The sequence below is a fragment of the Dipodomys ordii genome, unplaced genomic scaffold, assembly GCF_000151885.1.
Source record: "Dipodomys ordii isolate 6190 unplaced genomic scaffold, Dord_2.0 Scaffold9, whole genome shotgun sequence".
NCBI classification, from domain to species: domain Eukaryota; kingdom Metazoa; phylum Chordata; class Mammalia; order Rodentia; family Heteromyidae; genus Dipodomys; species Dipodomys ordii.
In genome coordinates, this window is record NW_012267225.1 from 26,045,595 (window position 1) to 26,072,678 (window position 27,084).

General features: G+C 39.3%; 1 protein-coding gene across 1 annotated transcript in view; it reads right to left on the bottom strand.

Annotated features, from left to right (window-relative positions):
- Positions 1–27,084, bottom strand: part of Asph (aspartate beta-hydroxylase) — a 200,611-nt gene that overhangs the window by 89,178 nt on the left and 84,349 nt on the right. Inside the window, exon 15 of the mRNA XM_013009269.1 lies at positions 14,648–14,689. Coding sequence (XP_012864723.1) covers positions 14,648–14,689 — 42 coding nt within the window. The remainder of the gene's footprint in view (positions 1–14,647; positions 14,690–27,084) is intronic.

A 27,084-nucleotide genomic window follows, 5' to 3' on the forward strand; every position in this document is an offset into this window, starting at 1 on the left:
TTTTCACAGCTGTACAGAGGGGTGTTTTTGCAATGTTTTTCCTTGAGTCAGTTTAGATATGCTACTGCTACACTGCATTGCTGTAATATAAGGAAAAAAATAACTAAGGTGATGTGGTGTGACCTGAACTGAACCACCAGCTCATGTGATAACATGAAAATTGGGTAATACCTTGCTATTCCTAAGGAATACTTAGGATTTTAGGGCTACTCAAGACAGGGAGTTAAAACATCTCCAGGAGGCAGCTAATAGACAAAGACCTACATATACTGACCATGTAGTAATCATGCTCAAGACAGCGATGGCTTGTGGTGCTCATGAAGATTAAAGCCTGAGGCTGGGGGTGTAGTTAAAAGGTAGTATGTTTACCAAGTACAGATGAAGTTCTGGGAGAAAAGGACCCATCAAGACTGAGAGCTATCTCAACAGCTACATATAGTTCTTGTAGGAATAAAATGAATGAGTCCCTGTACCAAGGAGAGCACACTTCACACTTCCCAAGTCACCTAGCTGAAGTCATCTAAATCAAGTCTGCCCAATGTTATTGTACAATTCATCAGCCCAACATAGTAAAATATATCAAAGAATAGAGATGCATCTGAATTGGTCCGAGTATTCTAACACACCAGGGAAAGCCACACTATCATGAACCAGTCTTCCAACATTAAGTACCTGTAAGCTACCATCCATGAAAATGTAAACAGTAATCATTGTATGTTGTATTCATAAAATATCAAAAAATAATATTAGTGGGCAGGTTTGGTGATACACAGTTGTAATTTCAGCAGTCAGGTGGAAGCGGCAAGAAGAGGCCAGTCTGGGCCTCACAGAATGATCCTTTCTCAAAGAAATGTACTTATTACCTTACTTATATAACTGAAACCCCTCTGTACACCACCCTGATAAAAAAAAATTGACTGTATTGCAGGACTAATATCAATAATGTAAATATAAATGAAACAACTAAAATTAACAAAATAAAGAAAAATCAATTCAATACCTCATAAAACATTAGTAATATATATGTATATACACACGTGTGTGTGTGTGTGTGTGAGAGAGAGAGAGAGAGAGAGAGAGAGAGAGATTCAGAGTCAAAGAATCTAGAGGCACTCTCAAATTTGAGATATCTGGCTTTTCTTTTTTTTTTTAATTGTGAAAATACAGAGGGGTTACAATTACATGAGCAAGGTAATGAGTACATTTCTTTTTTTTTTTGGGTCCGGTCGTGGGACCTGAACTCTGGGCCTGGGTGCTGTCCCTCAGCTCTTCAGCTCAAGGCTAGCGCTCTACCACTTGAGCCACAGCGCCACTTCCGGCTTTTTTCTTTTTGCTTATGTGTTGCTGAGGAATCGAACCCAGGGCCTTGAGCATGCAAGGCAAGCGCTCTACCACTGAGCCACCTTCCCAGCCCCATGAGTACATTTCTTACCCAGCATTGTTGCCTCCTCCTTTGTTTCTCTTTCTCATCCCTTCCCATCTCCCCCGCCACCCCCCCGCCGTGCCACTCCCATCCTCCACCAAAGTTGTAAAGTTGTACATCTCATTGTTGCAATGGGTCTACCTATATGCCTAAACAATTTGTTTTTTAGGTAATAGTATTACCATTTCACTGAATCTATAAAATATCATTGAAACATTAAAAATAACTATTTGAAAGCCAGGTCCTGGTGGCTCACACCTGAAATCCTAGGTACTCAAGAGGCTGAGATTTGAGGATCTTGGTTTGAAACCAGCCAGGAGAGGAAAGTCTGTGAGACTCTAATCTCCAATTAATCACAGAAAAAGCCAGAAGTACACTGTGGATCAAGTAGTTCAGTGCTAGCCTTGAGCAAAAGGAGCTCAGGGACAGTTCCCAGGCCCAGAGTTCAACCCTAGAACCAATAAAATACACACACACACACACACACACACACCAATTTGAAGGCACTGGGAAACCTAAAGAAACCTAAACAGTTCTTTTTTGAAAGGATGTTTCTACTTTATTTATTTTTTATTTTGGAATTATGTCAGATGTTACTTTTATTTATTTATTTTTGTCAGTTGTGAGGCTTGAACTCTGGGCCTGGACGCTGTTCCTCAGCTCTTCAGCTCAAGGCTAGCGATCTACCACTTGAGCCACAGTGCTACTTCTGGTTTTCTGAGTGGTTTATTGGAGATATGCTTGATAGGAAATGTACTCATTACCTTGCTCATGTGATTGTAACTCCTCTGTACAGTATTTCCACAATAAAAAAAATTATTAAAAGAAAAAAAAGAGTCTCACGGTCTTTCCTGCCCGGGCTGGCTTTGAACTGCAATCCTCAGATCTCATCCTCCTGAGTAGCTAGGATTACAGGCGTGAGCCACTGGTGCCCACCCTATTTATTTATTGTAAAGGTGATGAACAGGGGGTTATAGTTACAGTTAAGTAAGGTTATGGGCAGATGGAAATAGTGAATTTGTGGCTTTAATTTCTTGGTGAACTTCCTGACCATACCCAATCAGTCAGTGAATAGTTCTGGCCTTGCCCATTGAAGGGAACAGTAGGAGAAAATACCAGAGCACTGCAATAGGCAAACAGCTGGGAAGAGTTGAAACACAAAGATCTAAGAATTTTGCCCCAATCCCTGGCTGTATAATGACTTTCCATATTTATGATTAGCCCCACAGAGCTCAGAGGAAAAGCTGGCAGATACTCGAGGGGAGATGATAAACACAAAAATAAATCACCACAACCTTGTAACTCCTACGAACACATCATCTCATACAAATTTTTCTGTCATATTGACTTGACTGCTAATAAATGGTATAATAGCTGGTTTTACCCAGAGCAAGTGATGCAAAGAAGAGCAAGGTAAAAATGCAACAGCTTTTAGACCAACCCCCTGGAAGTAACACTGTCATTTCTTTTGTAATATTCTATTGGTCACAAGTTAGCTCTATTCAATTCTATTGGCCATACAGGTCAGTTCTATCCAATGGAGAAAGGCACAAACAGAGGCAAAATACCTATATGAGGAGTCACTGAGGCCTTCCTGGAGGCTTTGCCAGACGTCTGCCCCTGACAGAACTGCTTCTGATGAAATGTATGAGGTTGCTATTCTTTTTTAAAAATCTGAATACCTTTCCAAATACACACACAGTTTGGGTGACAGAGAACAGAAGTCTTTCTGGCTTGAAGAGGCTGAACTCAAAAGTTGATAAAGGAAGTGGAACTGGAATAGTGACTCCATGGAACAAGAGATGCTGGCCGTGAGTTTTGAGCATGAAAATTCTGCCTAAATCTTGGGCAGATGAATAAATCCTGCAGATACAAGACACCTTTTACCCCTTCTAATCCTGCCTAGGAGCTGGACTTCACAAACAGCATCTGAAAGCCAATAACTGAGCAGAAATATTAGATGCTTTATATAGTAGGGAAAGAAGGTCTTTCAGCTTGAGACCAGAGAAGTTAATTGTCTATTCTGATGTAAGGATTATATAAAAATACAAAGGTATACAACCCTAAGTGTAATGAGCACAAGGTAAATACTTTTTAATGCTTCTGCTAGTTCATGGATACTTCAATTTTTTCTCATATTACAACTATTTTTATTCAGTATTATGTAATGGTTAGTGTCAATAAAAGAACATTATGGTTAATTTCAAAATTTGGTTAGGACACAGTTTGTGTTTATTTGCTCAAACATGTCTGGATGTTGATGTGAAGGTATTTTTTAGGTGACAATACCATGTGACTCAGTAGAGTTCTAATAAAACAATACATTAGATACAGTGGGTAGGCCTAGACTAACTGGAAGAAGGCTTTTAAAAACAGGACTGCCCTCCCTCTGAGAAGAAGGAATTTTGTTTTCAGATTGCTGTAGATGCCAGCTGTAACACTAACTTCTCCTAGGGTCTTCAACTACCAGCTTGTTCTGAGAAATTTTGGATTAGCCTGCCTCTATAATCATATGAGTCAAACTCAAAATAAAAATCAAGCCAGAAGGGGCTGGGAAGGTGGCTCAGTGGTAGAGCACTTGCCTTGCAGGCATGAGGCCTTGGGTTCAATTCCTAAGCACCACATACGCAGAAAAAAAAGCTGGAAGTGGTGCTGTGGCTCAAATGGTAGAGCACTAGCCTTGAAGTAAAGAGCTGAGGGACAGCACCCAGGCCCAGAGTTCAGGCCCACGACCAACCAAAAAAAAAAAAAATCAAGCCAGAAGCTGGTGGCATATGCCTGAAATCCTACTTTCTCAGGAGGCTGAGATCTGAGGATCATAGTTCAAAGTGAGACTCATCTCCAATTAACCACCCAAAACCAGAAGTAGAGCTGTGGCTCAAAGTGGTAGTGTCAGCCTTCAGCAAAGGGCTAAGGGAAATCACCTAGGCACTGAGTTCAAGCCCCAGGACACACATACACATACACACCCACATACATACATACATACATACATACATACATATGTACATACATACTTGAACCCATACATACTTGCATAGATCTATTCTTTTTACACACATACACACACACACACACACATCTCACTCTCTACAGAGTGTTGACAACTATGACTAATAAGGCACCATTAGCTGTGGTTCATGAGTATGATCCACACTTAAAAGTTTTAGTATAAAGGGAAAACTCAGAATATGTCCTGTAAAAAGTAGTATGGAGGTTCCTCCAAAGACTCCACATAGAGCTCCCCTATGACCCTGCAGTTCCACTTTTGGGCATTTACCCAAATGTTTACAAACAAGACCACACTAAAGCTACCAGCACAACTATGTTTATTGCAGTATTATTTACCATAGCTAAGATATGGAACCAACCCAGATGCCCCTCAGTAGATGAATGGATCAAGAAAATGTGATATATATACACAATGGAATTCTATGCCTCCATCAGAAAGAATGACATTGCCCCATTTGTTAGGAAATGGAAAGGCTTGGAAAAAATTATATTAAGTGAAGTAAGCCAGGCCCAAAGAAACATAGGTCCCATGATTTCCCTTATTTGCAATATCTAGTATATGTATGAGTCAAGCAGAAAAGGTCAGATAAGGTGATGTTAGGAAAATAAATCCTAAGATATGTATTTTAAATGTTCTTTTTCTTTCATCCATTTGTTTCTAACACAATTATAAGATTATTTCTTTGTTGCTTTGTATGTCCCTCCCCCACAGTATAACCCCTGCTTTCACTATATTTGATGTCAGTATAACTTGAGGAGGAGATGGGGAAAAACCAGTTGTTTAAATGAGAAGTACAAGTTGTCATGTTGAAAACCAACTTTACAACTTGGGGGGGGGGAGGACTGGGTGGGGGGGAGGGAGGCTGGGAAGGGATGGGAAGGGTAAACAAAGGAGGAGGCTACAATGGTTGATAAGAAATGTACTCACTATCTTGCCCATGTAATTGTAACCCCTCTGTACAGTGTGTTCACAATAAAAAAAATAAAAATTAAAAAAATAAACCATAGCTGCAAGCCTAAAAAAAAAGAATATGTCCTGTAAACTTGGAACACAGGGTATCTTAGAAATACTATACAAAGAAGAAGAATCTGGTTGGAGAGAGGATAGGAGTACAGAGAGAGACAGCTTCCTGGAAGTGGTCATATCTGAGCCTGGCTCTAAGAATCAAGAGTGTTTACCAGCTATGAGGAAGCTGAGGATTGAGGAAGAGAATGTGAAACCAGGAAAGCCATCACAGGAGCTCCATTCTGAGATACCTCCTGTGAGTTGCTACTGAGACTAGCTGCAATTCTCACAGCAGTGGAAAACAGCTTTGTTCAAGTATGTCCAATACCATTTAAACATCACAGGAAAAGTTTCATAGGTGATATTATTTGAACATGAACATTTCCCAATGTGGCTTGAGTGTTACTCATGTTTGTGGTACTTCTATTTTCCTATGATCACAGGAAACCAAAAACAATCCGAATAAATCCACAGAAGGCTCTCGCTGCAACAAGCGGATTCATTGGCTGTAACCCCTTAAATTACTAATGGGTTTGGTTGCTGAAAGTGTGGCTTGTTTTGTAATGCCACCTGGTGTTCTGTTGGGAAACTATTACTTTTTGTTCTTACGAGGAAAAACACAAAAAGTAACAGCAAATCTTTAAATGGCTTTTAAAAAAGGTTCTGCAGCATATATTGTTTAAGCAGATCTGAAAATTGTAGTGAACAATATACTGAGATGCTGAATATTAGTCTAGGAAAATTTCAGCCTCAATCCATGGTACAAATGCAATTTTATTTAACACACATAGCACACAAAAACTTACCCCACCCCTCCACTTCATCCTGATTGTGATCACCATCATCTCTCACTTGGACTGCGGAAATCGCCTTCTCATTGGTCCTCTGCCTCTGGTATTCACCCCTATCCCAGAATGGGCCTCTCAGAGTATAAACAGATGCAAGTCACCTGCTGCCCATGTCGCCCAGTGCTTTCCCTTCTCACAGGGGAGCCCATGAAAATCTTCATAATGGCTTTTCAAGCCCTCTTGAGTTTGACCTTCAACCTTTCCAGGGTCATTCATCCTCTCTCCCCTCTCACATTCTTCACCAGCACTCAGCTCACTATTCCTTGAGAGCACTGAGCACACGTGCCATAGACTATCAACAGCTGCTGTGAGCTCTGGACTCTTCTTCGAAATGGAACAGCAGGACTCATTCTTCCAACTCTTCAAGTCACCGTCCACAAAAGCTGTGTACATACAGCAATACCTCTTGCCTATTGTCATCCTCTTCTTCTCCTGTCATATTTGTCTCCATGCCTCTTACTGCAGTTATAATACTTAAAAACTGCATGCCATCCCCTCCAACATACTAAAACATAAATACAGAAGAACCATCTCTGAATCCAAATATCTGAAACCCCACATGATCCAAAACACCAGGACTTTTGAGCAACTTACAGGAAGAAGCAAAAGGAAGATCCCACACTATTACGATTTTGCTTTCACACACCATTATTTTTTGGGGGGTTATTTGTTTTGTTGGCTGTGGAGTTTGAACTCTGTGCCTAGGTGCTGTTGCTGTCCCTGAGCTCTTCAGCTCAAGGCAAGTGTTCTAGCACTTGAGCCACAGTGCCACTTCCAGCTTTCTGGTGGTTAATTGGAGATAAGAGTCTCACAAACTTTCCTGCCTGGGCTGGCTTTGAACCATGATCTTCAAATCTCAACCTCCTTACAGGCAGGAGCCATGAGTGCCCAGCTTTGCACACAATTATTTTAAAAATGGGTAGTTGGTTCAGTGGTAGAGTGCTTGCCTCGCATGCATGGGGCCCTGGGTTTAACTCTTCAGCACCACATAAGCAGAAAAAAGCTGTGGCTCAAGTGGTAGAGCGCTAGCCTTGAGCTGAAGAGCTGACAGTGCCCAGGCCCAAAGTTCAGCCCCCACGACTGACAAAAAAAAAAAACTTTTATAAAAGGCAATGGGATATTGAATATGAAACATGTATGACTTACATGTAAGTCTTAAATCATGTGTGGCATGCATGATTTATATAGCTGTATATAAAGCATACATGACTTCCATGCTTTGACGTGGGCTCCATTTCTGAGATATCTCATTTTGTATATGTACATATTCCAAAACCTAAATAATTCTGAAATCTAAAACGTTTCTGGTGTGAGGCATTTTGGATGCAGCATTCTTAGGTTGTGCCATGACAGCAGCAATTTTGTTTTGGGCTTGCTATATCGCCAGTGCCAGGCACAGTGCTGGGCACACAGTAAGTATTGAGTACATGCTGAATGAATGGATAAAAACAAGTTTTGAGTGTGACATCTAATGAGCTGTGTGAGCACTGCATTACTGTGTAGTTTACTCTTACTTTGCAGCTCTGCAATATGGAACATGTGGGGAAAGGTGACCCCTGGTGGCCAGAAACTGATAATGCAATTATATCTAAAGAGAATTCATCTGACTGAATTCATGATTCTGACTTCTCCAAAAGAGAAAGGTTATTTTGGAATAAGCTTTGTCACTCTACCAAAGTAAACAAAATCTGATTCTCTAAAATAAGACAGGGCTAGTGTGATAGTTAAGTAAAAATCCTGTTTATTTACTTTCTTGTAAATGGTGCTGGCAAAATTGGTTAAACACTTGTAGAAAACTAGAGCTAGATCCTTATATATTACCCTGAGCCAGAATCAACTCCAAATGGATCAAAGCCCTCAGAGTCAAAGCAGACACCCTGAAACATTACAGGATGGAATAGGAGAAACCCTAGGTCTCCTTGGCACAGCCCAAAATTTTCTTAATAGAGACTCAGAAACACAACAAATCAAAGAAAGGTTGGACACATGGGATTGCATGAAGCTGCAGAGCTTCTGCACAACAAAGGGCATAGCTAGCAAGATCAATAGAAAGCCCACGGATTGGGAAAAGATCTTCACTAGCCATACAACGGACACGGGTCTCATATCTAAAATATACCTGGAACTCAAAAAATTAAATCCCCCAACAACAAATCCTCAAAGAAACAACTGCCCAATAAATAAGTGGGCTAAAGACTTAAAGAGAAACTTCTCTGGAGAGGAAATAAGAATGGCCAAATAGACTCATGAAGAAATGCTCAGCCTCTCTAGTCATAAAAGAAAAGCAAATCAAAACAACATTGAGATTCCACCTCACCCCAGTTAGAATGGCTATAATCAAGAACTTTAATAACAACAGATGCTGGAGGGGATGTGGCAACAAGGGAACCCTACTGCATTGTTGGTGGGAGTGTAAACTTCTTCAACCACTTTGAAAAGTAGTAGGGAGGTTCCTGAAAAGACTCCACAGAGAGCTCCCCTATGACCCAGCAATCCCACTTTTGGGCCTTTACCCAAATGATCACAAACAAGACCATACTAAAGCTACCAGCACAACTCTGTTTATTGCAGCATTATTTACCATAGCTAGCATATGGAACCAACCCAGATGGCCCTCATTAGATGAATGGATCAAGAAAATGTGGTATATATACACAATGGAATTCTATGCCTCCATCAGAAAGAATGACATTGCCCCATTTGTTAGGCAATGGAAAGACTTGGAAAAAATTATATTATGTGAAGTAAGGCAGGCCCAAAGAAACATAGGTCCCATGGTTTCCCTTATTTGCAACAACTATGAACCCCAAGATAAGGACTCAAATGTTTTTTTCTTTCTTGCTAGTGTTTCTAACATATTTTTAAGATATTTCTTTGTTGATTTGTATGTCCCTCCCCCACGGTATAACCCCTGTTTTCACTGTATTTGATGTTGGTATAATTTGTGGAGGGGAAGGGAAAAAATAAATTGTTTAAATAGGGACACAGCTGGACCCATTGCAACAATGAGATGTACAAGACATTATGTCGAAAAACAAACTTTACAACTTTGGTATGGGGGCGGGGAAGGGGGAAGCGCAAGGCAGGGTGGCTCTGGGTGGGGGCTGGTGGGGGAGATGAGAAAGGATGTCAAGGGGAAACAAAGGAGGAGGCAACAATGCTTGATAAGAAATGTACTCATTACCTTGCTCATGTAATTGTAACCCCTCTGTATGGTATTTTAAAAAAATGCATTTTATGTTAGTATAATTTGGGGAGGAGAAGGGAAAAACCAAAATGTTTAAATAGGGATACAGGTTGACCCATTGTAACAATGAGATGTACAAGTCACTATTGAACAATGAACTTTACAATTTAGGTGGGGGTGGGGGTAGGGGGAGTGTAGGTGTGGAGGTGGGAGGGAAGGGATAGTAGGAGGAGGCAACAATGCCAGTAGGAAATGTACTCATTACCTTGTTCATGTAACTGTAACCCCTCTGTACAATATTTTCACAATAAAAAACTTATTAAAGAAAAGAAATTCATTAAGGTTCTTGAGAAGATAATATAGGCAGAAAAATCAGTCAACTTGAAAATTCATGTTGAAACAAGTTTATAATTGCATTTAAAGAAATCTCAATTGCTATTACTATGAAATTAAAATTCATTAATTAAGTACATTCTTTTTAACTAGACAGTCTCAGAATGGAATGTCTCTTTTTTCTTATTCCCTTCCAATTAGTACTATCACATGAATGAATCTATTTGAGTAAAAAAAATGTGGGTTTCCAAGAGCTGACAATTTGCTCAAGCAGGATTTTCAATGAATCTGTGTAACCATAGATTAACACTGATTCATTATTTCTCTGAATCCTGACAAGTGCTACATTTAATGCAGTACTTCAGTTACAAACATCCTTTGGGTGTTTCTGACCTCACCCTCCAGCTTTCATGGTGGGTGGACGATAGAGCAAGGCTAGCCAGCCTGTTGTACTGTTCTATCTGTGGTCCAACCACCCCAGCTCCTGAACTCTACTGGGAATCCCTGTTAGGATTAGAACTGCTGGAGGTTTGAACTGTGTACAGTACATGGGGGCAATGTAGGTAAGATTAGGTAACCTACGAGGCAGCAACAGGGTCTCACTGTGAGCAGAAGGTCTGGGACTGTATATGCAAAGTGTCATAATCACAATTCCAACCCTTCTGTTCCAACCTTTGTTAGAATGCCCCAGGAGGACCTCTGGAAGTAAAGCAGTCAATGCGATGAAAAAGGCCGCTGGTTGGTATAATGTGTGCCTGGGCTGAGTTCCTATGCATGGATCAAAATGACCCATTTGAATCTGGGCGCTGGTGGTTCACATATGTAATCCTAGCTACTGAGAAGGCTGAGATCTGAGGAACATGGTTCAAAGCCAACCCAGGCAGGAAAGTCTGTGAGACTCTTGTCTCCAATTAACCACCAAAAAGCCAGAACTGGAGGTGTAACTCAAGTGGTTCAGTGCCAGTCTTGAGTGAAAAAGCTAAGGAATGGTGTTCAGGCCCTGATTTCAAGCCCTAGTATCAGCACACACACACACACACACACACACACACACACACACACACACACACACACACACACACACACACACACACACACACACACACACACGCGTCCTGTCTCCCTACCACTTACCACTGTCTGCTCTCTGTCTCTTCTAACTGCCCATCTGGGGTGTTCAGCTTACTCCTGGGGCTCCCAGGCCTCCTGGGGCTCAGCCTCTAGAGCTCTCTTTCCTTTCTCAGGTCCTATGCAGACGCTTCAGGGCTCAGAGAACCCTAGTGCTTACCCAGCTGCCTGGAGGATGTCCCCTACCTACTCAGACACATGTTTTCCTTACCCACCTCCTCTGCTCCCTCCAGCACACTCTGGTGTGCTGCCTGATTCCCACCTGCTCCCTAGATAAGAACAGTGCCTGGCCTATAGCAGGCATATGGGTATTTATGGGGATGGAAGAATGGCCAGATGTGTGTGTGAGTGTGTGTGTGTGTGTATGTGTGTGTGTGTAGATATAGATATACCTATCTATATATAGCTATCTGTTATCTGTCTATCTGTCTGTCTGTCTGTCTACCAACCTACTTATCCATCCATATCCTGATGACTAAGTGAGAATTTTAGCATCAAACAATATACGGACTGCCAATATACGGATGCTGTGTTCATCTTGGAAATCTTGACTGAAACTGCCAATTTTCACTTCCTCTCAGTACTCAAATTCCCCCTTTCAGAAATAGAACTGTCCACAAAATTCTGTCAGTTTAAATGTTTCTTGTGAGAAGGCTACTCTTTCTCCAATCTTCCTTCCTGCTGTATGGACTACTATAAAGGCTTATGCTTGAGTAGCCCTTTTGTAACATGAGGTTAAAGACTAAGGATGACAGACTGGCTAGAAAGGAACTGGGTCCCTCGTTTGCCACTGAACTGGCATTAGGTTATTGATGTCTTTCAAGCCATTGACATTTGAACTTTCAAATTACATATGACTCAAGGAATTACAGTGGATATGTGGTGGTTTCTACAACCAATCTGCATCTGACATACAATCTGATTCTTAAAGCCATAACATACATTAGTAGGGTTCATTTCCCTTACCAAGTTACTGGGGTTTGAACTCAAAGGGTCTCTTGCTTGGCTTTTGCTCTACCACTTGAGCCAGTCTGGCATTTTGTTGGTTACTTGGGGATAGAGTCTCTTGGATTTTCTGTCTATGCTGATTTCAAGCCTCAATCTTCTGAATCTCTGCCTCCTTAGGAGGTAGGATTATAGACATAAGACCTAGCAAAACTTTAGAATAAAGATTTTCTTTTTCTTGTTTGTTTGGTACTCCAAATGGCTAGATACAGCATTTCCATGTATGTACTGAGTTTAGACTCGGGAAGTCACAGGAGACCAAACAGTTACTGTGGCTCCTTGGGGAAGGACAGCAGCATCCCCCTGACCCAGTCGCACCCACTCAGCTGTTGGTCTCCTGGAGTTCCACATTCCAAGCCTGCCATTGGGATCTGCCTCTTACTTCTATGTACTTTGAGTTTGCTTAAGCCTTTCATGCTTTTTCATATGAACACTCAGTAATAAACAATAATAGAAGTTCACCTAATATTTACTGAGTGCCTCATGTATGCCTGTGAAGATCAGGGGATACAGCAGTGTGACACAATTGTGTCTTTCTGGAATCTTCATCCCAGTGGACAGTTCAGAAATGAACATTAAATTATTAAACTATAAATATATTACATGGTGATGGTACAATGAGAAAATAAAGCCAGGATTCAGGACACATTATGGGATATCAGGAGGCCAAATATTAAGGAAAAGCAGACTTAAGGGAGGCTTTCTGAGAGGATGACAGCTGAGGAGAGACTGAAGGAGTGAGCCACATGTACACATAGAAGAATAACACTTAGCCCACAGGGTGCAGCCAGTGCAAAGGTCCTGAGTCCTGTAGGTGCTTGACACAGAAGCACCTTGAGTGAGGAAAGGAGACAATCACAGGACATGGGGTTGGAGAGGGAGAGAAGTAGATGCTGGAGAAACAGGGCAGCCCAAACGTCTTACATTTTAATTTACTCTGCCGTTACCATGTTGAGAAAGAACTGAGCAATACCCAGGGGGGAGCTGGAAGTCCAGTTAAGCAGTTACTCAAGTAATCTAGCTTTAAACTTTGTTGGGAGTAGGAGAAGGTGGTAGGAAGTAGTTGGATATTCAACTTTTTCTGAAGAGAAGGCCATTGGGATATGTTCTGGGAAGATGGTGAGATATGAAAGGAAGTTCACAGGAGGCACATGTTCTGATGGAGGAAGGGGCATTCACTTTTACAGCATGATTAAGACAGCTCTGGTTGTGTTTAGGGTACAAAGACATATAACGTCAGGAGATCATGAAAACGACTAAGAATAGGTCTGAGGACCAAGTCCTGAGCAAACCAGTGTCTAAAGATCCAGGGAGATGCACTTCTACCCAGAGACTGGGAAAGACCAGCAGGACAGAAGAGAAGGAAAACCAAGGGAGTGAGAACCCCACGCAGTGCAGGGAGTGCGGGGGTGTTCACATAGAGGGAATGATGGAGTCTGTACTCAGCTGCTGGTATTCATCTTCCTGCTGGGAGTTTTTCTTTAGCATTGGTTAATATCCATTATAGCCAAGTCATGAGCAGATTGGGAGAGCAGTAAGGAAAGGCAACAGTCAGCTGTTCAAGTCTGGTGACAATGTGAATCCCAGACAACTCTAAAACAAAACAAACCATCCGGGTGCTGCTACCTCACACCTGCAAACCTAGCTACTTGAGAGGCTGAGATAAGAAGATCACAGTCCGAAGCCAGTCCAAGCAGGAAAGTGTGTGAGATTCTTATTTCCAATTAATCACCAAAAGGCAGGAAGTGGAGTTGTGCAAGCCTTAGAGAAAAAAGCTCAGGGATAGCACCCAGTTAGCACTCTGAGTTCAAACCCCAGAACCAGCACCAAAAATCAAAACAAAAAAAATAATAACGCAAGAGTCTCCAATAGTGTGGCGAAAACTGCAGAACTAACAAGTTATTTGTGACAAAGTTTAAAGAAAAAAAACAAAAAACAAAACAGGGCTGAGAATGTAGATTAGTGGTAGAATGCTTGCCTAGGATGTATGAAGCCGTGGGTTCAATTCCTCAGTACCACATACACAAGAAAAGCCAGAAGTAGTGCTGTGGCTCAAGTGATAGAGTGCTAACCTTGAGCAAAAGAAGCTCAGGGACAGTACTAGGCCCTGAGTTCAAGTCCCACAACTGGCAAAAAACAAACAAAAAAAAAAACTAACAATCCACAGTTAGGATGCAAGAACAGTAAACAGTCGGGTGAGGATTGCTGTTCTAATCTTTAAAACTGTATCCTTGTATTCTCTTGATGAAAAATAAAAACTAGCCAGTAAAAATAAAAATGTATGAGCTGGATGTCTCCTTGATCTGTGAGCTCTGAAATTACCACCAGAAACAAATAATTTCTTGTGTTCACCAAGTACTTCCTCACTTATAAAGTTAAACATCGTGCAGTCCCCATTCTGTTCCCACTGTCGTAAGGCATTCTTGAAATTAAAATGTTTAATCATTAAATGTTTCATCATTAAACGTTATGTCCTTCTGTATAATTTTTCAATGTTAAATATAGTTTCTCTATGTATCCAACAACCGAACTAAGATTAAAAGCCAGGCAATCTCTTTTGAGCTCGATTTCTTAATGTCTATGTAGACTATTAATAAGTCTCTGAAATAAATCCCTTGGCAATTTCTTTAAGCCGATAGAAAATAAAATTATCATGACATTTTTTAATGGTATGATGTCTTCGAGTAGCTATTTGACAATCTCACCTTTTTCTTTTTGTTCTGGATCATCTGTCTTTCTACTTGTCTCTGAAAAATCAAAGATAAAACAAAGTAAGTACTATGCAAGTCATCATTCAATACCTCAAAAAATATTACTATTTAAATGAATTTTAGGAAATATAATTTATTAAGAAAAATGTTACCAAGCATACACATAATTCAGCTTTCCTTAATCCTGATTTTTTTGGGGGGGGTCCGGTCATGGGGTCTGAACTCTGGGCCTGGGCGCTGTCCCTCAGCTCTTCAGCTCAAAGCCAGCACTCTACCACTTGAGCCACAGTGCCACTTCTGGCTTTTTTCTTATGTGGTGCTGAGGAATCAAACCCAGGGCCTCAGGCATGGAAGGCAAGCGCTCTACCACTGAGCCACCTTCCCAGCCCCTTAATCCTGATTTTTTTAACATAGTAAATTCACTATAAAATATCAAGAATTGGGGCCATGCAAATTACTTATAAAAATCACTGCACAGCCAGGTACCTGTGTCTCACAGCTATAATCCTAGCTACTCAGGAGACTGAGATCTGAGAATCATGGTTCAAAATCAGCCCAGGTAAGGAAGTCCATGAGACTCTTTTCTCCAGTGAACCAACAAAGATCCAGAAATGGAGTTGTGGCAAAAGTGGTAGAGTGCTAGCCTTAAGCAAAATGTTCAGGGACAGTACTCAGGTCCTGAGTTCAAGCCCTGAGAGAGACACACACACACACACACAAATGACTGAATAGGAAGAAGTTATCTAGCCTCAGGCTAGTGTTTCTCTGTATAGGAGTGGTGAGGTAGGTGATGTTCACCAACATCCAGTAGGGGATAAAGTTAGGTTGAAGAAAAACCATCATTAAAGCTTATTCAGTATTTTTATCATCTCCTAAAACTGCAATTCAGGATGCAACCAAGAGTACACTTATGTCTTACAGTACGTTTACTACAGTCAGTGTTTCCCCACAGTTGGGGCAAGGAGTTGGGACGAATCCAACAACTTCCATCTCCCTTCTTTGGAAAACCACAAAAAATGAAAGGACCACACATTTGTAACCTCAGGCTTATTACTGTTTAAAGAAGAAAAGATCTAGTTAATTCTGAAGGCTAGACTAGTTGAGTATAGTTTCAGTAAGCCCTTATTTTGCCTTTGATGTTTCTAGGATCAGCTGTGTGTATTTGTATCAGTTTGTGTGGGAATGAGGCAATTTGGGAGACTGATTTTAAAAATATCTTGCAGCCGGGCGCCGGTGGCTCACGCCTGTAATACTAGCTATTCAGGACGCTGAGATCCTCAGATCGTGGTTCAAAACCAGCCCGGGCAGGAAAGTTCATGAGACTCCAATAAACCACCAGAAAACCGGAAGTGGCACTATGGCTCAAGTGGTAGAGTGCTAACCTTGAGTTCAAGAGTGCAGGGACAGTGCCCAAGTCCAGAGTTCAAGCCCCACGACCGACCAAAAATAAATAAATAAAATAAATATCTTGCTCAGTGCTGGTAGCTCATGCCTGTAATCCTAGCTACTCAGGAGGCCGGATCTGAAGATTTACAGTTTGAAGCCAGCTTAGGCAGGAAAGTCCATGAGACTCTTACCTCTAATTGATCGGCAAAAATACCAGTAGAGCTCTGTTCAAGTGGTAGAGTTTTAGCCTTGAGCAAAATGATTAGGAATGGCAGCTAGGCCCTTAGTTCAACTCCCAGGACCAGTAAACACACACACAATCTTAGACTCTGTTTTCTTCCTACAGTAGACAGATGGTTGTGGGTATAATCAGAGATGCAATCAAGAGTATGTGATACAGATCATTTGATTTATCTGCTCCAAGCTTAATATTCATTCTCATAAGACATTTCAATATGGGAATGTGAAAAACAAATCTAAAGTAGGCCTTGGTACAAGAAGGGGCTTTTTATAGGTCAAGTGTTTTTGCTCCTCTGAGACAAGAGAGAGGGAACTAACACTAAATCAAGGGTGCCAGGCTTGGTGCCAAGCACATGACTGTTCATAACTTTTGCTTTCTGCCATACTACAGGAAAGATCCTTGTATCCAGGGAGAAAGTTGAAGCTGAGAAATTAGTTTCCAAAACTACCAGAACCAGCCATTTATATGGTTCTAAAGCAATATGCCTTTCCAACTGTACTACTCTGCACTCCTGTGAAGGAGAAAACAACAATAAAAAGCCCAACTCTCCATTTTGCAAAGAATAGTTTTATAAAGTTGACTGACAGTATATACCTAAATGCAAATGTGGGGGTGACTATAGATTTCTGTCAATGTTCTAGAACTTCTGATCTTATTAGCTAAAATTTCTGTGGTAGCTACAGACCATACAATATCATTCACTCAGTACATATTGAGTACCGAATGTTCTGCTGACACTCACATATGCATCAGGAATATAGCAAGAAATAAAAAGCATCAAAAATGTTAAGTCATGAAGAAGCTCTTTCTCATGGGACTAGAAGTCTCTGCAGGAAGCCGGCAATCCTCTATATTCTCCATCACACTGGGCTAATGTGAGTCATATACACAGCGTCACATCTAACATGATTACACAGACGAAGAATGTGTTGGTCATGAAGGTGAGTTCAGAGACCACCCAATCCCTGAGGAAAACAAGGAAGGTGGAATGGTTTACTCTGGTTATATCCTCAATAGAAGTGCAAGGTGCACATCCAGGGAAGGTCCTGGTCAGGTGTCCTCATGCCCCTTGGACCACACTCACCCGAGGGTGAGTATCATTGGAGATGCTCCAGGAATTAGTGCCCCATCTGTCTCCCTCCATCCATGAGGTATGTAGGGCAAGGTGACAGCCAGACTTGAGCATACTCGGCTTAGCCTATTCCAGGCTTTCAGGCATAAATTCTCTCTTGGATCATTTTTTTATAGATGTCTCTCATCTCACACCAACAAATTCTGAGACTTGTGTTTGGATATGGAGAATATATATAGTAGATATTTTTGGCTATACCGATAGGTATCTTTGGTTTTTAGCTACCACCTTAGTGTAGGTAAAAGAATTTCCTATGGGATTCAGCTTATGTCACTAGCATCCAACACAGCTAGTAATAAAGAAAATTATCCTTCTAACATATGCTTTCTGGTGAGCTATATGAGACTCTCTACCGCATAAGAACATAACTTATTGAGTACTTGTTGTATGACAATTCGATTCTGTGACATGGGTTACCCCATTTCACCTTCTGATCTGTCATGGAAAGCAGTTACTATGTTACAGATATGGAAACTGATGCATAAAGAACAAAGTGAGAAAAGAAGAAATGATCAGAGGCCATAGCCTGTAACAATACTAATCACAATATATATCCCACTAATGGACAGACCAGCAGGAAGTAAAGGTAGCTACTTGCCCAGCCTCTAAAAGTTACAGAAGGACAATCACACTTGTAATTCTTATTGTGCTTACTCACAAAAAAGAAAAGGATGTTGCATATTTTTATCTGCACTTTTACACTTTCCTTTTTTCTTTTCATATTATCAGCAGGAGGCAAATCTTATTTTTAAAAATTAGACCATGATCTTTAAAAACTGTCATGCTGCCCCTGAAAAGCATTCTTTTTGTGGGTTGATATATATCAAATCCTACTAATTTCCAGCTGCTGCCGTGCCTACTGAGCAGTTCTGCTGGACCCAGCAACAGCAGAAAGTTAATTTGCATCCAGGTCTAATTGTCCTTCTGAGACTCTCATCAAAAGCATTTATTCATCCCAAGACCCAGGCCTGGGGCCCTGTTTACTCCCTGCACACACGCAATGCCCTTTCTTTAGGTCATCCCTTCCCTACCCCCTCTCTATCTCTCTACAAATATTCCCAGAACTCACACCTAAACATGGCATCATTACCTATTACTCGCTAGTTTCCTATGTGGCCTCCTGCCTACTCTGTGGCACCCTACCACTTTCCACCTGTGACCTGAGAGTTCACCAAGCATATTGATATACAACCACAGCCTTCAGGCATTTCCCCCTCTGCAGCAGGAGTAACATTCAGCTGGAGAGAATTCTCAACTTCCCTAAGGCATGTGAAAACATTCAAACTTAGTCACTCTGGAAAGCAGTATGGAGGTTCCTAAAAAGACTAAACATAGAGCTTCCCTATGACCCAGCAATCCCACTCCTTGGCATTTACCTGAATGATCATAAACAAGGCCACACTAAAGCTACCAACACAACCATTTCATTGCAGCACTATTTACCATAGCTAAGATATGGAACGAACCCAGATGTCCCTTAGTAGATGAATGGATCAAGAAGATGTGGTATATATACACAATGGAGTTCTATGCTTCAATCAGAAAGAATGACATTGTCCCATTTGTAAGGAAATGGAAAGACCTGGAACAACTGTATTAAGCGAAACAAGCCAGACCTAAAGAAATGTAGGTTTCATGGATTCCCTCATTTATAATAATTAGAATGTATCTATGATATTCTTAACAGGGGATCACAATAGCCCTATTGCTAAGTACATAGGATCATATATAATATTAAATAAACTCCAAGAATTGGAAACAAGAGGTTCTTATTATGTCCTATATCCTGTTATTTCCATTTTTTCTTTCTGTTTTAGTTTTCTGTACCCTTTGTCTTATATACAAGCTTATCTGATCCATAGAAGGGAAAAGGAATCACAGAAAGAGCAGGACAACAAAGATACTCACTAGACACTATGTTGGAAATGAACTTTACAACTTGGCGGGGAAGGAAGTAGAGAGTGGAAAGCAGAAGAAAATAAAGGAGGGGTATAAGAAATGTCCTCATTTCCTTACTGCCTTTTTTTCTTTTGGTTGGTCGTGGCGCTTGAACTGTGGGCTTGGGTGTTGTGTCTCAGCTCTTCCGCTGAAGGCGAGCAATCTACCACTTGAGCCACAGTGCCTCTCTCATTACCTTACTTATGTAACTATAACCTCCTGTTCATCACCTTTACAATAATTTTTAATAAATAAATAATAATAAATAATAAATAAAGTCTTAGTTTAGTTTGTAAAAAAAAGAGTTCCCTTGACTGAGTCTGTTTTGATTGTTTTTTTCTAGACATGGCAATGAAAACAATCCTTTCTCAAACCTGAAGAGTTTGTTCCTACTTGTAAGACAAGTAAGTTCCTTACTTTTCCATAGGAAGAAGATGGAAATGAGAGAAAAGACCTTTCTAAACATAGTTGTGTCCTGAATTCATTCATGATGAAGTTATTATCTTCACAGCATGATGGTCATTGAAGACAATGGTAGGGTCTCACAGTAGAATCAAGACCTCCTAATGCAGATTAAAAGCCTACAAAGGCAAGATGTACTGTACTACATATTAAAACAAGTATAAAAAAAGGCTGAATGTATTCCTTTGTGATTTGAGTGGCCAAAGATGTTTTAATTCTCTAAAACATTAGTAAGTATAAAATAAACATTATGTAAAAAACTGTAATTATATTTCAAAATAATGACAATATAAAAGAATCCTTCTGTATTTTATTGCACTCAAATAATATTAGCCCAGACATTTACATTATTTTTAGAAAATCCATTGATATTGCCCATGGTATATATGTGTAAAGACAATGCTCATTAATTAAAAGAACTATAATTAAAATGTATTTGAAGTTAAGCACAGCATAATGAATCCTCATTTTCCAGAGTTCTAGAGATGGTTAATATACAAAGTCCAGAAAAATTATTTAAGTCATTCATCAATTCTATGTCACTCCTAAGTGTCCCTAAAAAAAATATGGCTTTATGAAAAGTAGTGCTCTATAATTCACAACATTGAGGGCTTTTAAAAATAATATGTCACCACTTTATGCCACTCACATCACAGCTTTAGAAAATTATTGCTTTTCTTTCTGACTTATTTCAGGTTTCATTACACATCAAGTCAACACGCAGTTACATTGTAACTATGGTTTATAATGATAGAAACATATACTTTCTATGACGTTACCTTAAAAGCAGGAAAAAAGTCACCTAATCTTAAAATAATGTTAACAACATAATTATAACCCCTGACCCATATAGGAAGCTGCTTCTTATGGTTTCATTTCATAGTTGTGGCTCTTTCAAAAATGATGCTGCAGCTGCTTTCTTTTCAAACAAAGGAATATTCTCATCATAGCATCTATTTCTGAGCCCCAAATAAAGGGCATTAAAAACTGAACAAACCTTTCAGTGCAAATAGGAAATGGCTCGTCCATTATGAGACAAAAGCAGCAATGGCCTTACGGGGCTTATCACTTGCCCTGAACCCACCTAAACACAGTCATCACTGGCTTTACCAAGCAATCTGTAGTGCTTAGGTTGTGCGCCACTTCTTCACATACCATTCTTTTCTTAGTCTAAAATACCTGAAGAGACTACTGCCATTGTGGATCAGCTGAGGCCATACAAAGCATTTCTGCACCAGATAGTCTGCAGATCTTTTACTTCCTATGTTTATACAGTTGCACTTTTACCTCCTCATTTTGGAAAATAAATTAATAATCATTTAAAACATCCAACAAAATATTACATTTTTTTCTAATAAGCCAGCTAAAGCTACAGAAATCTCCAAATCTGTGTAGCAACCTGACTCCTTGACAGTAATGCAGAACATTTTGATAAAAGCATCAGTGCAGACTTAAGCCACTTCAGCGAATCATGGGCTCTATGGAGTATTGTAAAGAGTGCTAAGGCAACACTCTTAATGGCTCTTAAACCATTTTCAGCACAGTATTACACAAGTCAAACCAACATAGATAATGTTAATTATTAATAATATAGTAAAATCCTGCGCCAAGACAATTGCTGCTATATCATCAATGCAATTAACTCTTGTCTAAAAGATTCACATAAATAAGACTAAAGCTGTTTCACATGAACTAAAAAAAGAAGAGTTCAATGGATCCACTAATACTACTTTAAAAAGGACATGCAGGAATGTAACATTACATGTAATTTTGTTTCAACAAAAGAAGAAGAAGAAAATCCAAAAAGAATACACTAAAATGCCAGTGGGCTACAATTCATTTAAAACATCTTTAGTGTTCAACATCCCAAAGATCTTGATCTGCTCTGTAATTACTTCACAAGACCTATCACAGCCATCTTTTGGAGCGTTTGGTTTGGCTGGTCCTCCTGTAGTAGTAGGGGCAGTCTTTTTGAAGCTTTAAGTATCTGCAAAAATAAGGGGAAATCTAAATTAAAGGACCAACCAGACATAGACTGGGCAATTGTTTCATTTGCATTCTAATTTAAGAAAAAAAGTCACCCACAGAGGTAAATGTTTATTTATTTGTCTGCTTGCTTTTAAGGATAACTTGGTGACAGAATAATGACCTAACTATCCAGAGAAGTCTTTTACTACTACCTGAAAAGTTACTGAATGAAGTCTGAGGTTTTTAAAACACTTGAGAATCACAACTGAATTAAGAATCTCAATCCTTTGAGAAACACAAATAATCAATTTCATTCTCCTATCAATATTTTACAGTACTAAAAAATAGGGCTGGGATTGTGGCTTAGTGGTAGAGTGCTAGCATGCATGAAGCCCTGGGTTTGATTCCTTAGTACCACATAAACAGAAAAAGCCGGAAGTGGTGCTGTGGTTTAAGTGGTAGAGCTCTAGCCTTGGGCACAGAGAGGCTCAAGGATAGTACCCAAGCCCAGGACTAGCAAAAACATATAAATAAAATTTTAAAAAAACATAGGAGAGATATTCTCTCATACTGTATACTGCATTTACTTTATTTATATCTCATGGTTTTACTTCTGTGTTCAATGTTATTGATTAAATGAACATTTGAAAGAATTAGAATTCATACTAATCCAACTTTTTCACATGTAACTTTCACTCCAGATTTTATGTCTGATTTGTCTTATTATTAGAGTGTTGGATTTAGATTACAGAATTTTTATAAAAGGAGGTGTTACATATAAACACCCAGCCAAATTATGGTAGAATTTCTAGAGTTAGATCATGGCTTTAGATGAATGTGTTTGCATAAACTCATGTGATAGACATTTACCCCAAAGTCGTAATCATGTTTTTTGGAGGTGGTCCCATTGAGAAGCTGTTAGGATTTTGTCATGAAGCTGGGGATCCATGAAGGCATAATGACTGGACTAATGTAACTGGCTTGTTCTGCCCTTACTATGCTATGATAGAGCCTGAGACCCTCCCAGAGAATAAGCAGATTCTGGTACATGTCCTGGACTTGCAGAACTGTGAGCTCAAAAACCTTCTATTCTTCATAAACTGCTGAGTCACAGATATTTTAAAATAACTATGGCATTTTCTTTCTTCCCTCTTTCTTAGTATCTATATATAAATTATACTTCAATAGAAAAGGCCTTAAGAATAAATATGATTTGAGGTTCTCTTAGAACTTAAATAACAAGACTGAAAAAAATGGACCTTTTCAAAACACTTTGAGACAACAGTTCCAAGTATTATGATAAGTATGTATAAAACAGAAAAAGACAATAAAACAAAAATTCAGTTACAATTTTAGCAATATATATTTCTAGCTTTAATTTAAAGACTCTACCAGAAGTGGCTCAGTAAGTTGAAATCCCACCTCCAAAGCAAGGTCAGTCTTCCTGTTATCCATCCTTCATCCTGCCTTCTGCAACTCCATGAAGGTTCATTCCATCATTCACTGACTACAGCTACAGCCAAAAATGCTGGGGTCTTTCTTGACTACTCCCCCTCTTCCAACAAATTATCCTCACTTCCAATTTCCATGAAACCAATGCCTCTTCTTCATGCACTCTACCAAAGTCTGCTATTTCCAGTTAAAGTAATGCAACTGCCCTTACACATGTCTACCTCCTTGCTGGACTACCCTATTATTTGTTCTTTTGATTTCTCTGCCTGCAACTTCCCAGTGGCTTTTGGCCTAGATCCAAACTTTCAAACCTAATATAAAGATACTGTGAAATGTCTCACCACGTTTTCACTAGGACATCTTCTATACTATGCGGTACAGTGTATTGACTTTTAATCAGTAAGCATTTGCTATCTTACCTGCCAGCTGAAATACCAGTGACTCAACATAATGATGACACTGGGGAGGTTGACTCTCTTGAAAGCTACCCTGAATACCACTCTGGAAATTGTCATCATCACAGTTGTTGCTTTTCTCCACATTATACCAACAGGACTATGAACAATGCCAGGGTAGTGACTTATGCTGTTGTTAGTGTAGCTGCATTAGTCTGTGCAAAGCCAATATAGACCATAGTAATCTCTCAATACCTGCATTTGTGATGAATGATTTACACATATAAAGCATTCACTAAACTTCAGCTGCTATGAACACAAAGCCCATCTCCACCTTCACTTCAGACTTTCAGGGCTGCAAGCTAAAGTATAGTCTAATCAGAGTTCAAAGCTGTAGATGAGCAAAAGGCCTAAATGGAAGTTCTGGTTGGAAATAATGGAGTGAAACCATTTCCACTGCTACAATATTCCAAAGTTGGATGAGCTGCAAGTACTTTGTCTAATATCAAACATCCAGGAGCAGAAGAATCACCCAGAAACCATGATGCTCCCATGTCTCTATTCTAAAAAATAAAATTACTCAAAAGAGAAAATTACAATTTTTGTGGTTCTTTCTGGGATGGTAAGTCAGAAAAATAGTTCATGAACCTCCATAGCATCAAGTACTACTTGGCAGAAATTTTTAGTCTAATGAGTTCCATAAATGATTCCTGTACAAAACATTTAAATTGTGCTTAAATCTATGTGGTCAAACTGATAGCCATATGCTGTGTGATTTCAAGTTAAAACGTGTGTAAGGAGAAAGGGAGAAACTTATTAAAGCAGATTCCAAAACCAAGTTTAAAAATCTGGTATTTCAAAACACTGAACACCAAACTTCCAATAGCAGAATTATCAGTTCTAGTGCTGATGTTTTACACCCTCACCAAGAATACACCCACAAAGCAATTATAAATTTAGAAATATAAAGAAAAGATGCAAAATTTAAACTACTGAACAACTTCCCATATAAGTCATATACAAGTTTTCAACAACCCTGAGTGTAAGTGATGAGTAATTGTAAATTAAAACTAAAATGCCAAAGAATAAGCTATGACTAAATTTATCACACCCAAACAGCTCTCAAAAACATTCATCAGTTCTTTGGGCTTCCTTTATTTAAAAATCTGTGGGAAACAGCAGGAGAGTAGATTCTAGAGTCCGAACAGAAGGATTGAGCATATTTCTTTGGCTCGTCAGCTCTACGTCCTAGGAAAAGGTCAAGACAAGCCTTGACATTTCCAGCTATAAAATGGAAATAACAGCATGTCTCCCTTTTGGAATACCAGAATTATTAAAGGTTAGTACATGGAACATGGGCCTACATAATTCTTTAAAAAGCATAGGCTGTCACTGTTTCTGAAAATGTGGCAGGCTACAATGGTGATAAAGGTTCCATGAGATTAAGACCTACATTATTATTAATTTTCACTATTATGAACTTTCTTCATTCAGAACAAGCATTTACAATTTTCCATAAATTTTCTAAGCCATATATTCACTAATGTTAATCTGGGTACTTCCTTTTATCTCCTCATTATATAAAGTTAGCTTTGCTTTTCTAACTTTATGTAACTAAAATTTATGCAGAATTGAATCTGTCTACACAGTATAGCTAAGGTAGTTTAAGAAATGAACTCATATTCATTGTTTTGTTCTGCCCATCGATCCAGTAGTTGCATAAATTATTCCAATTCTGAATTATTAGATGTGACATAAAATTAATTTTAGCCTAGACATGAAATGTAAAGAGCATATGACATTAGTATATTGCTTTATGAACCTTTTAGTGAGCAAGGAATGCAAATACTTAGTATTTTGCCAAACTCCTTGGTTTCAATTTTCCAGTGAATGAAGTAACTTAAAAAATTCAGAAAATATTGTGAAGACAGGCCTGAGTAGTCTGGCAGTCCCAACACTTGAATATTACAGTATATTAAACACTATTGCAAAAGTCAACTGACTATATAAAATATCACTAATATAGATTAATAAATATTACTGTTTTGCATAATTGAATAATAAAAACTATAATATGGGGACAAAGAGTTATTTTTAGGAAGTAAGAAAGCTAGGAGCAATGTTTAAAGTTATTGCTGAGGTGGGTACTAGTGCCCCCACCTATAATCCTAGCTTGACTCAGGAGGCTGAGATTTGAAGATGGTGATTTCAAGCCAGCCTGAACAAGAAAGTCCATAAGACTTATCTCTGTAATTAATCACCAAACAAAGCCTGAAAGTGGATCTGTGGGGCTAGTGGCAGAGGGCTAGCCTTGAGCAAAAGATCTCAGGGACAGTGTTCAGGCCCTGAGTTCAAGCCCTAGTATCTGCATACACACAAAATAAGTAAATAAATACATAAATACTGCTGACTTTCAGTTTTACTGCCTTTGGTAAGGTCATACAGTGAGTTAAATACATCTGTACAATACTAATTTACAGGTTACAACTTCCTGATCAGTTCTTTCAGTTTAGCCTCTCTTCATCTACTTCATGAATCAGGCTAATAAATCACTACACAATAATGGCCCTAGCCACTATTTTCTAGGCCCTCACTGTGTATCAAGATCTCTGCACAACGTTTCTTTTATATACTTTGGTTGTCTTTGTTACTAAACATCTTATTCCATCACCCTGCTAACCACTTAGCAGTTTATACTCATGTTCCAAGGAATTCTTGAGGTCCCTTTTTGAAATAGAAGCAGTGAATTTTATGGTCATATAATATTCTTTCTCATTGTTCAATATTAAATAGTTCAATATTAAAAACATAGATTAGAACTTGAAAAGTATTAATATGAGAGAAAGTTCACCTCTAGAAACAACTACAAAATAATTTTCTTGAAAGGAATGGAATAGTAAACAAAATGTTATTCTTTTTTTATTGTGAAAATACTGTACAGAGGGGTTACAATTCCATGAGCAAGATAATGAGTACATTTCTTATCAAGCAAGCATTGTTGCCTCCTCCTTTGTTTCCCCTTGCTATCCCTTGTAAAGTTCGTTTTTCGACATAATGACTTGTACATCTCATTGTTGCAATGGGTCCACCTGTATCCCTATTTAAATGATTTTGTTTTTTCCCTTCCCCTCCACAAATTATACCAACATCAAATACAGTGAAAGCAGGAGTTATACCATGGGGGAGGGACATACAAAGCAAAAATGTTATTCTATAATGTAGTTTGTACCACTCAACAAAAGTAGAACCCTCGAAGCAGGACTGCTAACTTTTCTTGCCCTGTCTATCTTTTTTAAATTACACAAATGCATTGTTCCATGATCATAAGAAATTCTCCATGGATTTCTATTCTCATTCATAATTTAATATCAACAATTCAGGGCTGGGAAGGTGGCTCAATGGTAGAACGCTTGCCTTGCATGCCTGAGGCCCTGGGTTTGATTCCCCAGCACCACAT